This window comes from Chenopodium quinoa, unplaced genomic scaffold (genome assembly GCF_001683475.1).
Source record: "Chenopodium quinoa cultivar QQ74 unplaced genomic scaffold, ASM168347v1, whole genome shotgun sequence".
In the NCBI taxonomy this organism is placed as follows: domain Eukaryota; kingdom Viridiplantae; phylum Streptophyta; class Magnoliopsida; order Caryophyllales; family Amaranthaceae; genus Chenopodium; species Chenopodium quinoa.
Window position 1 is genome coordinate 11820756 of NW_018742204.1, and position 13750 is coordinate 11834505.

The window sequence follows — 13750 nt, forward strand, 5'->3', positions numbered from 1 at the left end:
TTTTTAATTATAATTATTTGATTTATTTTACTGTTTAATATTTTCAGATATAAAAATACATAATAATTTATTTAATATGTTATTTCTTATTAAAAAATATAATTTTTTTTATGTAATTTTAATGCAACTTTATTTATTCTTGTTTTGTATTTTATTGCCTATTAAAAAGATAATTTTTTTATTTTAAAAATAATAAAAAATCCTAAATTATTATTTGTTGTGTTTTACACTTGACTCTTAAATCTAAATATCAGTTTGTAAATTTCTCGTGATCTCTTTATCTTTAACAAATTCTTTGTCTATTAAAATTGTAGACATAAATTTCACATAAATGTTTAAAGAAGGTAAAATTTTTTATTGCGTTATAAGTTTTTTAAATTCTTTATGAAAAAAACATCTTATTAATCGGATACTTGAACCATTAATTTTATAAGATAATTTTTATCTTATAATAAATTAGAAGGGCTCATACCTGTTGAGATCAGCAAGCAAGTCAATGCGATAGATTTTCGTGTGTCTGGAAATAAATTGATAAGTGAAATTCCAGATGTCTTTAGCAGCCTACTTGAACTTACAATACTGTACATGGGTGATAACATGTTCCGTGGTTCAATTCCTACAACATTCGCCTCTTTGAAAAGTCTTTCAGAAGTTGATCTTTCAAAGAACAATCTTTCTGGCATCATCCCTGAATTTTTTTCTACCTTTCCCATGATATACCTGAACCTATCTTACAATAATTTTGAGGGAACTGTTCCAACTAAAGGAGTATTTGCGAATACAAGTGCAATAAAAGTGGATGGCAATAGTAGGCTCTGTGGTGGAATTTTGGAGCTGCATCTACCAAGATGTGTGGAGAAAAAAGGGAAGAAAAGAAGAATGCTTCTCAAGCTGACATTAATGATAATATGTGCTTTTGTTGGGCTATCAGTCATGGCCACATGCATATGGCTCTACCTGAAACGTCATAACAAAAAAGGGAAATCTACCTCATTCGATGCACTACGGAAGGAGCCATTCTTGAAAGTGTCCTACGATATGCTGCTCAAAGCAACTGATGGATTTTCTTCAAGTAATCTACTTGGCTCGGGTACTTTTGGGTCTGTGTTTAAAGGGATGCTTGATGGAAAGACGGTTGCCATTAAAGTACTCAACTTGCAACAAAGAGGTGGGTCTAGGAGTTTCATGGTAGAGTGTGAGACATTGAGGAATATCCGTCATCGTAATCTGGTTGGGATACTAACAGCATGCTCAAGTATGGATTTCCAGAGAAACGATTTCAAAGCTCTTGTTTACGAGTTCATGCCCAATGTGTTGAGCCTTTTGGTTTTGATGGACAAATTGACAAACTCGACTAATGAACGTTTTGAGTCTTTGGTGAATAAAGGGTTCAAGCAAAGTTCGTTCCGGAGTAGGAACTTGGATGCGGAGTAGCATTCTCTAAAAAGCCTCGTGCAAATCTCACGTTCTAGTTTTAATTGTGAGCACTCAATAATATAAAGTCGGAAAGGAACTCAATGACTTATATTATTAAAAGGACTACTGGAATAAAAGTTAGTTTCGTAAGGAAAAAGATAATTTATAAAAGTTTTATCTAGTCATCTAATTTCGAATAAAGATAATTATCTAGTTGTTTTAATATAAATAATTAATTTATCTTTTCAAATAAAATCCTTTTGAAAATAAAATCTTTTTGAACAAACTTTTGATAAAGTTAACAAGCAGTTTTCTTTGTTGTGAAAATCTCTGATTATACGGTTTTATCAAAGCTAATGTTTATCAAGTTGTTGAGATAGTGGATTAGTGAGATAAGGCTAGGAAACCTCCTTCATGATCACCATCTGTCAAGATAACTCCACAAGTTGTTAGTGGGGTGTTGGCATGTGGACGTGATTATAGTGGAGGTTAATGACTAAGCCTTCTCTATAAATACTCATGCAAACTATCTCAGCAAAACATAACTGTTGAGCAATAAAAATTCCAGTAGCAACCTAATAACATAAAGAGAGTTATTTTCCTTCATATATTCTTGAGTGTAATAGGTATTTGTAATTACAGATTGTATTGAAGCACTTTGGGGTTTGGGATTGTGAGTTTGTGTAAGGTGAGGTCAAGGAAGCTTCGCTGCTGAAGGCTTCTGTGAGAGTTGGGAACAAGTTCCTAATTTGTGGAACTTGTTAACGGGTTTGAATCTTCACTTGTAAAGAGTTTAATTACATAGTGGAAATTTAGAAAAGCCTATATCTTCTCTCGTCATTATTTCATTTAGTTAAATTTCGCAAAAGTTTTTAGATTTCATCTCAAATACAATTCACCCCCCCTCTTGTATTAGCCAGTTAAACTTTCAGTTGGTATCAGAGCAGGAACTCAGAGCACGCAGGCAACCCTGTTGAGTAAGTTCCTGGGAAAATGGCTTACACAGAGGAAAAGGAATTCGGGAGTACATCCATTCAAAGGCCTCCATACTTCAACGGCAAATATTATCCTTATTGGAAGGATAAGATGGAAATCTTTATCCAAGCAGAGAACTATCAGGTATGGCGGATTATACAAGTAGGAGATTACGAAATTACGAAAATGAATGCTAACAATGAGGTAATCCCTAAACCTATGGATGAATATGAAAAAACTGATTTCGAAAAACTAGAAATGAATGCTACTGCCAAAAAGTTTCTAATTTGGGGACTTGGACCCGATGAACATACTCGTGTCAAAGGGTGCAAATCCGCAAAGGAAATTTGGGATCTTTTGGAAGTTACACATGAAGGAACGTCAGATGTTAAACGTTCCAAAATAGACATTCTTTTGTCTCAGTATGAGCGCTTTGAAATGGGAAACAAAGAATCCATTAAAGACATGTTTACTCGATTTAAAAGTATTACTAACGAACTAACATGTCTTGGTAAGATAATTCCTATAGATGAGCAGGTCAGAAAGGTCTTAAGAAGTCTTCCAGACAATGACAAATGGAGAGCAAAGGTTGCAGCTGTGCAGGAATCAAAAGACTTCACCAAGTTCAATCTGGAATAGCTTGCGGGTTCCCTCATTACCCACGAGATCCAGTCAAACAATCGGACTCAGGAGACTGTCAAAAGTCAAGGGCTAGCACTAAGAGCTAATGAAGAATCCGAAGAGAAGTCTGACATTGATGAAGAAGAAGCTGCAATGTTGGTGAGAAGGCTGAAAAAATTCTACCGTAACAAGTTTTTAGACAAGAAGAAAGGATACAGTAAAAGAAATCAGGAATCCAAAGCCAAGTCTTCTTGTCACAAATGTGGAAGCACCAACCACTTCATCAAAGAGTGTCCATTATGGGAATCTGAGAAAGGCAAGGGAAAAGAATCTAATCAAAACAGAAACTCCAAGCCTAACTTTTCTAAAACAAATTTCAGGAAAGCAATGATTTCCACATGGGGAGAATCAAGTTCCGAAGAAGAGGAACAGGAACACACAGACGATGAAGTAGCCAATCTCTGTCTAATGGCAAAGCATGATGATGAGGTAGTCATTCAACCTAGTTATTTGAAATCTCTCTCAAAGGATAAGTTAATCTCTTTATTGTTAGAAACCTTAGATGAATATAAAGAATTATGTGCAAAACTAAGGCAAGCCGAAAAGGAAACTGGAATTTGTAGAGATCATGTTAAGTATCTGAATAGCTTAAGAAATGATGTTCAAGGCAGATTCTTTGAATTGTTAGATAAAAATATTATGCTAAAAGAATCCCTTGAAAGAGTCAAGAGTGAGAATATCATGCTGAATATTGAATTGACTCAATATAAAATGTTGTGTACTAACATTGATTCTTGCAGGTCTACTGAAGTTCCTTTAATCATTTTTAATAATGAACTAGAGCATGTTAAGAAAAAGATAAAGGATACTAATGATAAAAATGAGAAACTAGAAAAGGACCTAGAAATTGCAAGAAAAAGTAAAAATACAGCAAGCACGGGTGTTCCCAAGTGGGTAAAGGAAGCTCAGACAAAAAGAATAGAAGGTCTAGGCTATGTCCATAAGAAGAAGTCTACTGGAAAGAAAAAGAAGTATGTGGATTTGCCTAGTGAGACTGTTTGTTCATTTTGTGGTAAACAAGAACATCGCAGTGAAGAATGTACTAAGAAAGCAAAACAGTACAATAAGAATGTGAACTATGTTTGGCAGAAGAAATCTGATTCAAATGTGTCAACACAGGAACCCATGAATGAAAGGGTTCCTGCTACTAACCCTTAATTTGTTTTGCAGGTCGCAGTGAGGGGGAACAACCAGTGGTACCTCGATAGCGGTTGTTCTAAGCACATGACAGGAGATGAATCCAGATTTCTCTCACTGACGGCCTATACAGGGGGAACAGTGACCTTTGGAGACAATAAGAAAGGCAACATTGTTGCTGTTGGCAAAGTAGGAAGGTCAAGTTCCCATGCAATTGACAATGTATTTTTAGTCGAGGGTTTGAAGCATAATATACTCATTATTTCTCAGTTTTGTGATAAAGGAAACTCTGTAAGCTTTTCTTCTGAAAAATGCAAAATCATCAACAATAACACTGGAAAAATCGTTTTGGAAGGAACTCGTAAAGGGAACACGTATACCGTGGACCTTAACAAAGTTCCAAAATACAATCTATCTTGTTTAAGTGTTATTGAGGATGATCCACTTCTATGGCATAAACGTTTTGGACATGCTAGTCTTTCATTGCTTGACAAATTAAGGTCAAAGGACTTGGTAATCGGACTACCTTCTATCAAGTTCCTAAATGACAAAATTTGTGAAGCCTGCATCAAAGGAAAGCATGTTCGATCATCGTTTAAATCAAAGAAAATGGTAAGCACCACAAAACCATTGGAACTCATTCATATGGATTTGTGTGGCCCCGTTAGAATTCAAAGTAGAAGTGGAAAAAGATATGTCTTAGTTCTTGTGGATGATTATTCTAGATTTACATGGGTCATATTCTTACATAGTAAAGATGAAACTTTTAATATGTTTATGAATTTCTTAAAAAAGACACAAAAATCAATAGGTAATCAACTTATTCATATGAGAACTGACCATGGTACGGAATTCGAAAATTCCAAGTTTGATGAATTTTGCAGGGAACAGGGAATAAGTCACAATTTCTCAGCGCCAAGAACACCACAACAAAATGGTGTGGTTGAGAGGAAGAACCGAACATTGGAAGACATGGCAAGAACAATGCTAATAGCAAGTGGGCTTCCAGGGAATTTTTGGGCAGAAGCCGTCAACACAGCATGCTATATCATCAACCGAGCCATGCTCAGACCAATGTTGGACAAGACACCTTATGAACTGTTAAAAGGGAGAAAACCTAATATTGCTCATTTAAGAGCCTTTGGATTCAAATTCTTTGTTCACAATAATGATAAAAGAAATCTTGGAAAATTTGATGAAAGGAGTGATGAAGCAGTCTTTTTAGGATATGCATCTAATAGTAAAGCTTATAGAGTTTACAATAAGAGGACTATGTGTGTAGAAGAAAGTATACATGTGATTTTTGATGAAACTAATAATTATGATTGTATACAGGAATATGAAGATGGAGATTTTGAAATTGGTCTCACTCGTTCAACATACCAAGATGAAGAATTAATTCCCAGAAAGCAGCCTGTTCGAATTACTGAAAATACTGATAAGGAACCTACTGAAGTTCCAAATAATACTGAAGCCTCTGTTTAAAATACAGAAGAAACAAAAAACACAGAAGGCGAAGCAAATGAAGAAGCAGAACACCATGAAGAAATAGAAGAAAGAGCAACTCAAAATAACACTTTTATACCAGCTCAATCATTTCAACCAAAGCCATGGAAACATCAAAGGTCACACCCCCTGGATAAAATTATAAGTGACCTAAGCAAGGGAACTCAGACGAGATCCCAACTGAGAAACTTTTGTGCATTCAACGCCTTCCTATCAACACTGGAACCTCGAAATCACAAAGAAGCCTTGGAAGATGCTGATTGGATTGTTGCCATGCAAGAGGAATTAAATGAATTCGAAAGAAACAAAGTGTGGCACCTTGAACCCAAACCAACAAATCAAAAGGTTATTGGTCTCAAATGGGTATACAGGAATAAGCTAGATGAACATGGCACAATTGTAAGGAACAAGGCAAGATTGGTTGTTAAAGGCTACAATCAGCAGGAAGGTATCGATTTTGAGGAGACTTTCGCTCCTGTAGCTAGATTAGAAGCAATTCGTATTTTAATTGCATTTGCTGCATTTATGGGTTTTAAACTTTATCAGATGGACGTCAAATGTGCTTTTTTAAATGGTTTTTTAAAGGAAGACGTCTATGTTGAACAACCACCTGGATTTGAGGATCCAAACTTTCCTAACCATGTTTTTAAGCTTGATAAAGCACTGTATGGATTAAAACAAGCTCCAAGAGCATGGTATGAAAGACTTTCTAAATTCCTTTTACAAAATGATTTCAAAAGAGGAAAAGTTGATAAAACTTTGTTCTTAAAATCAAAAGGAACTCATTTATTAATTGTACAAATTTATGTTGATGATATTATTTTCGGTGCAACTAATGAATCCTTGTGCAAGTACTTTGCCGATTTAATGTGCAGTGAGTTTGAGATGAGCATGATGGGGGAACTCAACTTCTTCCTTGGGCTTCAAATTAAGCAAACTAAAGAAGGAATAATGATCCATCAGCAGAAATATGTGAAGGAGTTATTGAAAAAATACAGTATGGAAAGCACAAAGATAAACCACACTCCCATGGGAACAACCACAAGGTTGGACCAAGACCCCAAGGGAACTCGTGTGGACCAAACAAAATAGAGAGGTATGATTGGTTCCTTGTTATATTTAACTGCTAGCAGACCTGACATTTCGTTTAGTGTAGGTCTTTGCGCAAGATTTCAATCGGATCCAAAGGAATCGCATCTAACAGCCGTCAAAAGGATTCTACGATACTTAAAAGGGACGGAAGACTTGTGTCTGTTCTATCCAAAAAGTGACTCGTTTGACCTAAGAGGATATGCTGATGCTGACTATGCAGGAGATTTAGTAAATCGTAAAAGCACGTCAGGTATGGTCCAATTCTTAGGCTCTTGCATGGTTTCTTGGAGTTCCAAGAAACAAAATACTGTTGCTCTATCCACTGCCGAAGCAGAATATGTGGCTGCTGCTGCATGTTGCTCTCAATTGCTATGGATAAAACAACAGTTGCGTGACTATGGCATTATTTTAGAGTGCGTTCCTATTCATTGTGATAACACAAGTGCCATTTGCATCTCTAAAGATCCAGTACAACACTCTAAAGTTAAGCATATACATGTAAGGCATCACTTTTTGAAAGATAATGTTGAAAAGGGCTTAATTAAGCTAGATTTTATTTCTACTGAATGTCAAATTGCTGATATATTAACTAAGCCTTTAAGCAGAGACAAGTTTGAAAAGATGCGTGTGGAATTGGGGATGCTACGGCTCAAGTGATTTTTGTTTGGAACCCCTAAGGTAAAATCGGATGTAACTAACAATGCTATGCTCAATCTTGTGTGCATAACACAGCTGAAATTACCCAGGGGAAAGATTTGTGAAGTATTGAAAAGTCACTTATACATACTTTTAATATGTTAAAAATATTGAGCCATGTTGTTTCAAGTTCCCTTTTCATCATTCTTTATTCTCTGTATTATGATCACGTAAATTATCATCATAATTTACGATCAATTTGCACTTATCTATCTTTTTTAATTTTTTTTTCTGTTTTCCTTCTTGTTATTCTTTTTTTTCCTTCCTTATTTTTTTTTATCTTTTTATTCTTATCTTTTTCCTTCCTTATTTTTTTCTATGTTCAATTCTTTTTCTATTCCTCATATAATTCAAAAATACAAAAAGATTTTTTTTTTCGTAAGATAAGGAGCTAGTATATTCACTACTCCTTACTTTCCGTATATTTCTTATCTTTTAAAAGTTTATCTTTTATTGTGTTAAGTTTGACTATTGCAATTAATCTACCCTATTAAAATCCTACTACCTCTAAAACTACTCTACTACCTCATCATATAAACCGTCACTTTTTCTCACCCTTTCCAATTAAACTCTTTTTCTTTAACACTCCACCCTCACCAATCACATCAAATTAACTTCTCCATACACCCTCATAAAAACCGGCCTCACTCTCTCTCCTTCCTATTCACACTATTCATCTTCTCCTTCCTTTCAACTCACCTTCATAACCATGAAAACCAACCTAAACTCAACACCGAAACCACCAAAAACCCGAATACCTCCTCCCAAACCTTCCTCTGCTGGCGGCTCCCCTGAACCAGTCGCACTTGCCGTCGTTCACCCACAAGCTCCAACAAAGAGAAAGGCTACAACCGTGAAAGGAGGCGACAGAAAGAGGCGAAGCTCTCAAAAGTTTCCATCTTGGAACTACACTCACGGCTATCACATCAATTATGACTGGTGTACGGCAAGAAAGTTCTCCGAATTCATCTCCTTAATTGATTATCAAGAATGGGTGCATTTGTTCCAAAATTGCTCTCACTATCCAATTTACCTAAGCTTCTGTTTGAATTTAAAAATACTTTCAAACACAACAATGGTGTATGCACGGCTACAGTCAAAGATACTCACATTCATTTTGATGTTGCATATTTAGGGAACTTGTTTCAAGTCCCCACCTCAGGCTATAGTTCGTACCTAAAACACAAACAAATTGTGCAAATTGGGCATTATGATGAGAATAGAATAATCAAATTTATAGGTGGAAACCCGAAAAGCAAGACTTCACATCATAACATACTCACTCCTCTTCACAAATTACTGTTCAATTTCACATGGAGAGGCATTGTTCCTCGTTTGCAAAAACGAAGCACAATATCCTTACTAGATGCAACCATCATCTTTTTTCTTGCTCGGAAAATAAAAATAAACTTTCCAAAACTAATGATTGAACATTTGGTTTTCTATGCTGCTAAAACTACTATTCCATATGGATCTCTCCTTACTGTGTTGTTTAAGTCTTTTGGGATTGATGTTGAAAGTGAGTCACCCACTTATATTAAACCTGAGAACATTCTTTCGGAGCAATCTTTGCTTCGCCTGAGCCTTAAACTTGAGAGTGGGATAATTACTTTCTTGCCTAGAGGAGGAGAGGAGAAAAATAGTGGAAAAGGGAAAACACAGGTTGTAGAGGGAGATACAAGTGAGTCAGAAGAGGAGAAAAGTGAATCTGAAAAAGAAGAAAGTAAAGAAAAAGGAGAGGAAGACAAAGAGGAGGAAGAAATTTCTGAGGGGGAAACACAGGAAGCAGAACCTGAGAAAGAAGAGGAGACTCAGAGTGAGGGGGAATCTAGTTCAGAAAGTGAGAGTCTTGACCTCCCTTTTAAAGGGGAACTCAGGAGGAGTAAGAGGAAAATTGTCAAACCTACTATTTCTACTCTAAAGCCTGTTATTATTGAAGACATTAGTTCTTCAGATCACTCTGACCCTGATTTTACCCCTACACAAGTTCCTTTTGCTTCTGAGCCATCTTCTGTTCATGACTCCCCCCCAAAACAAGCTAAACCCTCTTCCACTCCTGTTTCACCTCCAAAACAGACTTCTCCCTCTCCCTCCCCAGCTTTTCCTACATCACAGCCTACAGGGTTTGCTGCCTTCTCTGGAACAAATGCTTCTATTTTTGATATTCAACAGGTGAAAGCAGTACTGGAGCAGCTGACAAAGATAGTGAGCACAAAGCTGGAGGAAATGGCAAAGCAGCTGACTTCTCTTCAACGCCAAGTGCAGGCTGTGGCAGACACTCAGGCAACTAATTTTACTGGGATGGAGAACAAGGTTGATGTTGCTGAGAAGAACATACTGCACAGCACTCAGGAGATATTGGAGACGATTAACAGGCTGGCTTTTGAAGAAGTGGAGGAAGCTTCTAATGACCCAATAAACCCAGCTGATGAACCTACCTATTCCCCATAATTGCAATTTCGAACTTGTCACTTTTAATTTCTTTTGCTTTTGCTTGTTTCATTTGGATTTCAGTTTGTAATTCTTAACTCTTGCTACTCTTTCCTGCTTTTGATTTTCGTCTATGGGAACTTGGCTCGTATTTTTCATATGATTGTGTGTGTTTGCTGATAATTTAGTACCTAACTTATTTTTGCCTTGCATTATTTGAGCTCACTATTCCCTACGTAGTCTACTGGGAGTATAGCAAAATGTTTTTTCAATCTTTTGATAATGCCAAAAGGGGGAAAAGACAAACTTCATGGCGGCTAAGGTGTTTACCAAGGAACTCACACATCGAAGGTACAAACTTTTGCTAAGTTCAGTTAACTCAATAAAGTCCTAGTAATCTAAGTTTTTAAAGTCTTTGTTAATTTTTCTTTTGCTCAGTTTTTTTTTTAAAAAAAAAAAAATACTTTTTAGTATTTTTCTAAGTTCTTTAATTACTCTGTTTGTTTTTTTTTGTTTTTATGTCTTGCTTTAAATTTTTGTTGCATGCCTGGATGATTTTATTTACCTAAGTTTGTCAATGTTTGTCATCATCAAAAAGGGGGAATTTGTTGAGCCTTTTGGTTTTGATGGACAAATTGACAAACTCGACTAATGAACGTTTTGAGTCTTTGGTGAATAAAGGGTTCAAGCAAAGTTCGTTCCGGAGTAGGAACTTGGATGCGGAGTAGCATTCTCTAAAAAGCCTCGTGCAAATCTCACGTTCTAGTTTTAATTGTGAGCACTCAATAATATAAAGTCGGAAAGGAACTCAATGACTTATATTATTAAAAAGACTACTGGAATAAAAGTTAGTTTCTTAAGGAAAAAGATAATTTATAAAAGTTTTATCTAGTCATCTAATTTCGAATAAAGATAATTATCTAAGATAATTATCTAGTTGTTTTAATATAAATAATTAATTTATCTTTTCAAATAAAATCCTTTTGAAAATAAAATCTTTTTAAACAAACTTTTGATAAAGTTAACAAGCAGTTTTCTTTGTTGTGAAAATCTCTGATTATACGGTTTTATCAAAGCTAATGTTTATCAAGTTGTTGAGATAGTGGATTAGTGAGATAAGGCTAGGAAACCTCCTTCATGATCACCATCTGTCAAGATAACTCCACAAGTTGTTAGTGGGGTGTTGGCATGTGGACGTGATTATAGTGGAGGTTAATGACTAAGCCTTCTCTATAAATACTCATGCAAACTATCTCAGCAAAACATAACTCTTGAGCAATAAAAATTCCAGTAGCAACCTAATAACATAAAGAGAGTTATTTTCCTTCATATATTCTTGAGTGTAATAGGTATTTGTAATTACGGATTGTATTGAAGCACTTTGGGGTTTGGGATTGTGAGTTTGTGTAAGGTGAGGTCAAGGAAGCTTCGCTGCTGAAGGCTTCTGTGAGAGTTGGGAACAAGTTCCTAATTTGTGGAACTTGTTAACGGGTTTGAATCTTCAGTTGTAAAGAGTTTAATTACATAGTGGAAATTTAGAAAAGCCTATATCTTCTCTCGTCATTATTTCATTTAGTTAAATTTCGCAAAAGTTTTTAGATTTCATCTCAAATACAATTCACCCCCCCTCTTGTATTAACCAGTTAAACTTTCACAATGGAAGTGTTGAGAGATGGCTACACGAAGATGGAAATATGAGCCTTCTCCAAAGGTTGGATATAGCCATTGATGTGGCCCATGCAATAAATTATCTTCATTATGAGTGTGGAAGCCAGATTGTGCACTGCGATCTAAAACCGAGCAACATATTGCTTGACGATGACATGGTTGCCCGTGTAGCAGATTTTGGGTTAGCAAAAATTCTTGATCTTCCCATGCATCTAAATCAAAGCAGTTCAATTGGCATTAAGGGAACTGTTGGCTATGCTGCTCCAGGTAATTAATATTATGATGTCACAATTTTTTCTTCCATTAAATGGTATATGAATCACTTAATCATCATGCATGTGATTTATTATAGTAATGGTTTCTATAATTAATGTCTAAAATATTTATTATATAAAATTTCAACAAAATATTTGGGGACAATAAATATAATATGAGTATTCCGTATATTATTATAGGCATACGTAGGTAGGAAACATAACATTCTTTTGCATTCATGGATGTAAACTATTTGATGGAAATTTGTTTGTCTTTAAGAGTATGGCTTGGGAAATGAAGCATCTCTTGAGGCTGATCTCTACAGCTATGGAATTCTACTTCTTGAGCTAATGACAAGAAAGAGACCCATCAACGATATGTTTAATGACGACTTCAACCTCCTTATGTACGGAAAGGCAGCATTACCAGATCAAGTGTTGCAGATTGTTGACTCAACACTTTTGGAGGAAGAAAGTGATGAAGCAGATGAAACAAGACCACGAACTCTAGTGGTACTTCAAAAACGAGAGGAGTGCATGGTGTCTGTCATTAAGATTGGAGTTGCTTGCTCAAGTCAACATCCACATGATCGAATGAAGATAAGGGAAGCTATAAGCGAGCTATATCATGCAAGAAACATCCTTTGCAAACCAAGAGGTACACTAATATAAAACTTGTCCAATCAACTATTATTATTTATGGTAATGTACTAATGTTAGTGCCTTATTGCAGGGGCAACTTAATGAGCATTACATGAGATGATTGTCCTCGCATTCCTAAATCCATAGCAAGCCAAAGAAGCTAGCATCTTGTTACTCTAGAGGTGTCTTGCGCATGATTATAAAAGAAATGATACTTTTTTTTTTTTTTTTTTTGAGAAAGAGAAATTAAATGATACATTTTTGTATGAGCTCAAATAAAAGTAGTTACTTTGTTCAAAAAAAAAAAGTAGTTAATTTCTGTTTTTTTTTCCTGTACTATAATCAATTCATGTTCCATGAATATTTCTATGCAGTAATTGAATGACAAATTTCAAACTTATTGTTCTGTTTACATTTTATTGTCCTTAATTTTCGACACTACAAAAAAATACGGAGTTAACCTATTTTAGGGGAAGACAAAATTATTGATAATGACCTTAAAATTGAAAAGTATTTCATATTTGATATTTCCATATAAACGACTGTTAATAATCCGTATAAATGTCATAATTCATACTTTTCAATTGAAAAGTACATGAGATAAAGACCTTGACTCTAAGTGACCTGATGGTGTATGATTGGACTATTCAATCGGTATTGAATAATCTTCACAATTCACCAAAGACTATTGAATAATCTTGTACTCCTTACAAAGTAAACAACTAAGCTCGCCATGCTTGTTAGACACGGTAGAAATAAATAAACAAAAGCTCGCCGTGTTAGATAGTGTACCACATTTTAAATCATGTCTTACGTGTTGTGAACTTACAATAAGTTATTGGATTATATTATCGTTATATCTTATATTAACTATATAATTCCTTCGTTTTTAAATACTTGCTCCTCTTTTCTTTTTCGGCCGTTTTTTAATACTTGCTCCATTTTCTTATTTGGAAAGCTTTTACAATATTTAACAAAATTTCCTCACCTAGTGGACCCATCGTGATCATATTTTATTAATTTCATATTTTCTCTTCCAATCCTCTCCACTACACAATTTTTTATTTTTCCACCTACCCTACTACCTCCTTATTACTTTTTTCAATTTCTCCTTAAACTACGCGCAAGAGATCGAAATGGAACAAGTATTCAATAACGGAGGGTGTAAAAAATTGGAAAAGGATGCTATAATTCAATACAAAGAAAAAACCTACAAATACTAAACAAAAAATAAAATAAAATAAAATATGATT

General features: G+C 35.1%; 1 protein-coding gene across 1 annotated transcript; it reads left to right on the plus strand.

Moving 5' to 3' along the window:
• The first annotated feature begins 585 nt into the window (after positions 1–585).
• LOC110725932 (probable LRR receptor-like serine/threonine-protein kinase At3g47570) lies at positions 586–12731 on the plus strand. The gene is made up of 4 exons (XM_021905435.1): positions 586–1311; positions 11577–11868; positions 12136–12513; positions 12589–12731. The coding sequence occupies exons 1-4, from the start codon at positions 586–588 to the stop codon at positions 12597–12599; spliced, it is 1407 nt and encodes a 468-aa protein (XP_021761127.1). The 3' UTR covers positions 12600–12731.
• The last annotated feature ends 1019 nt before the right edge of the window (positions 12732–13750 follow it).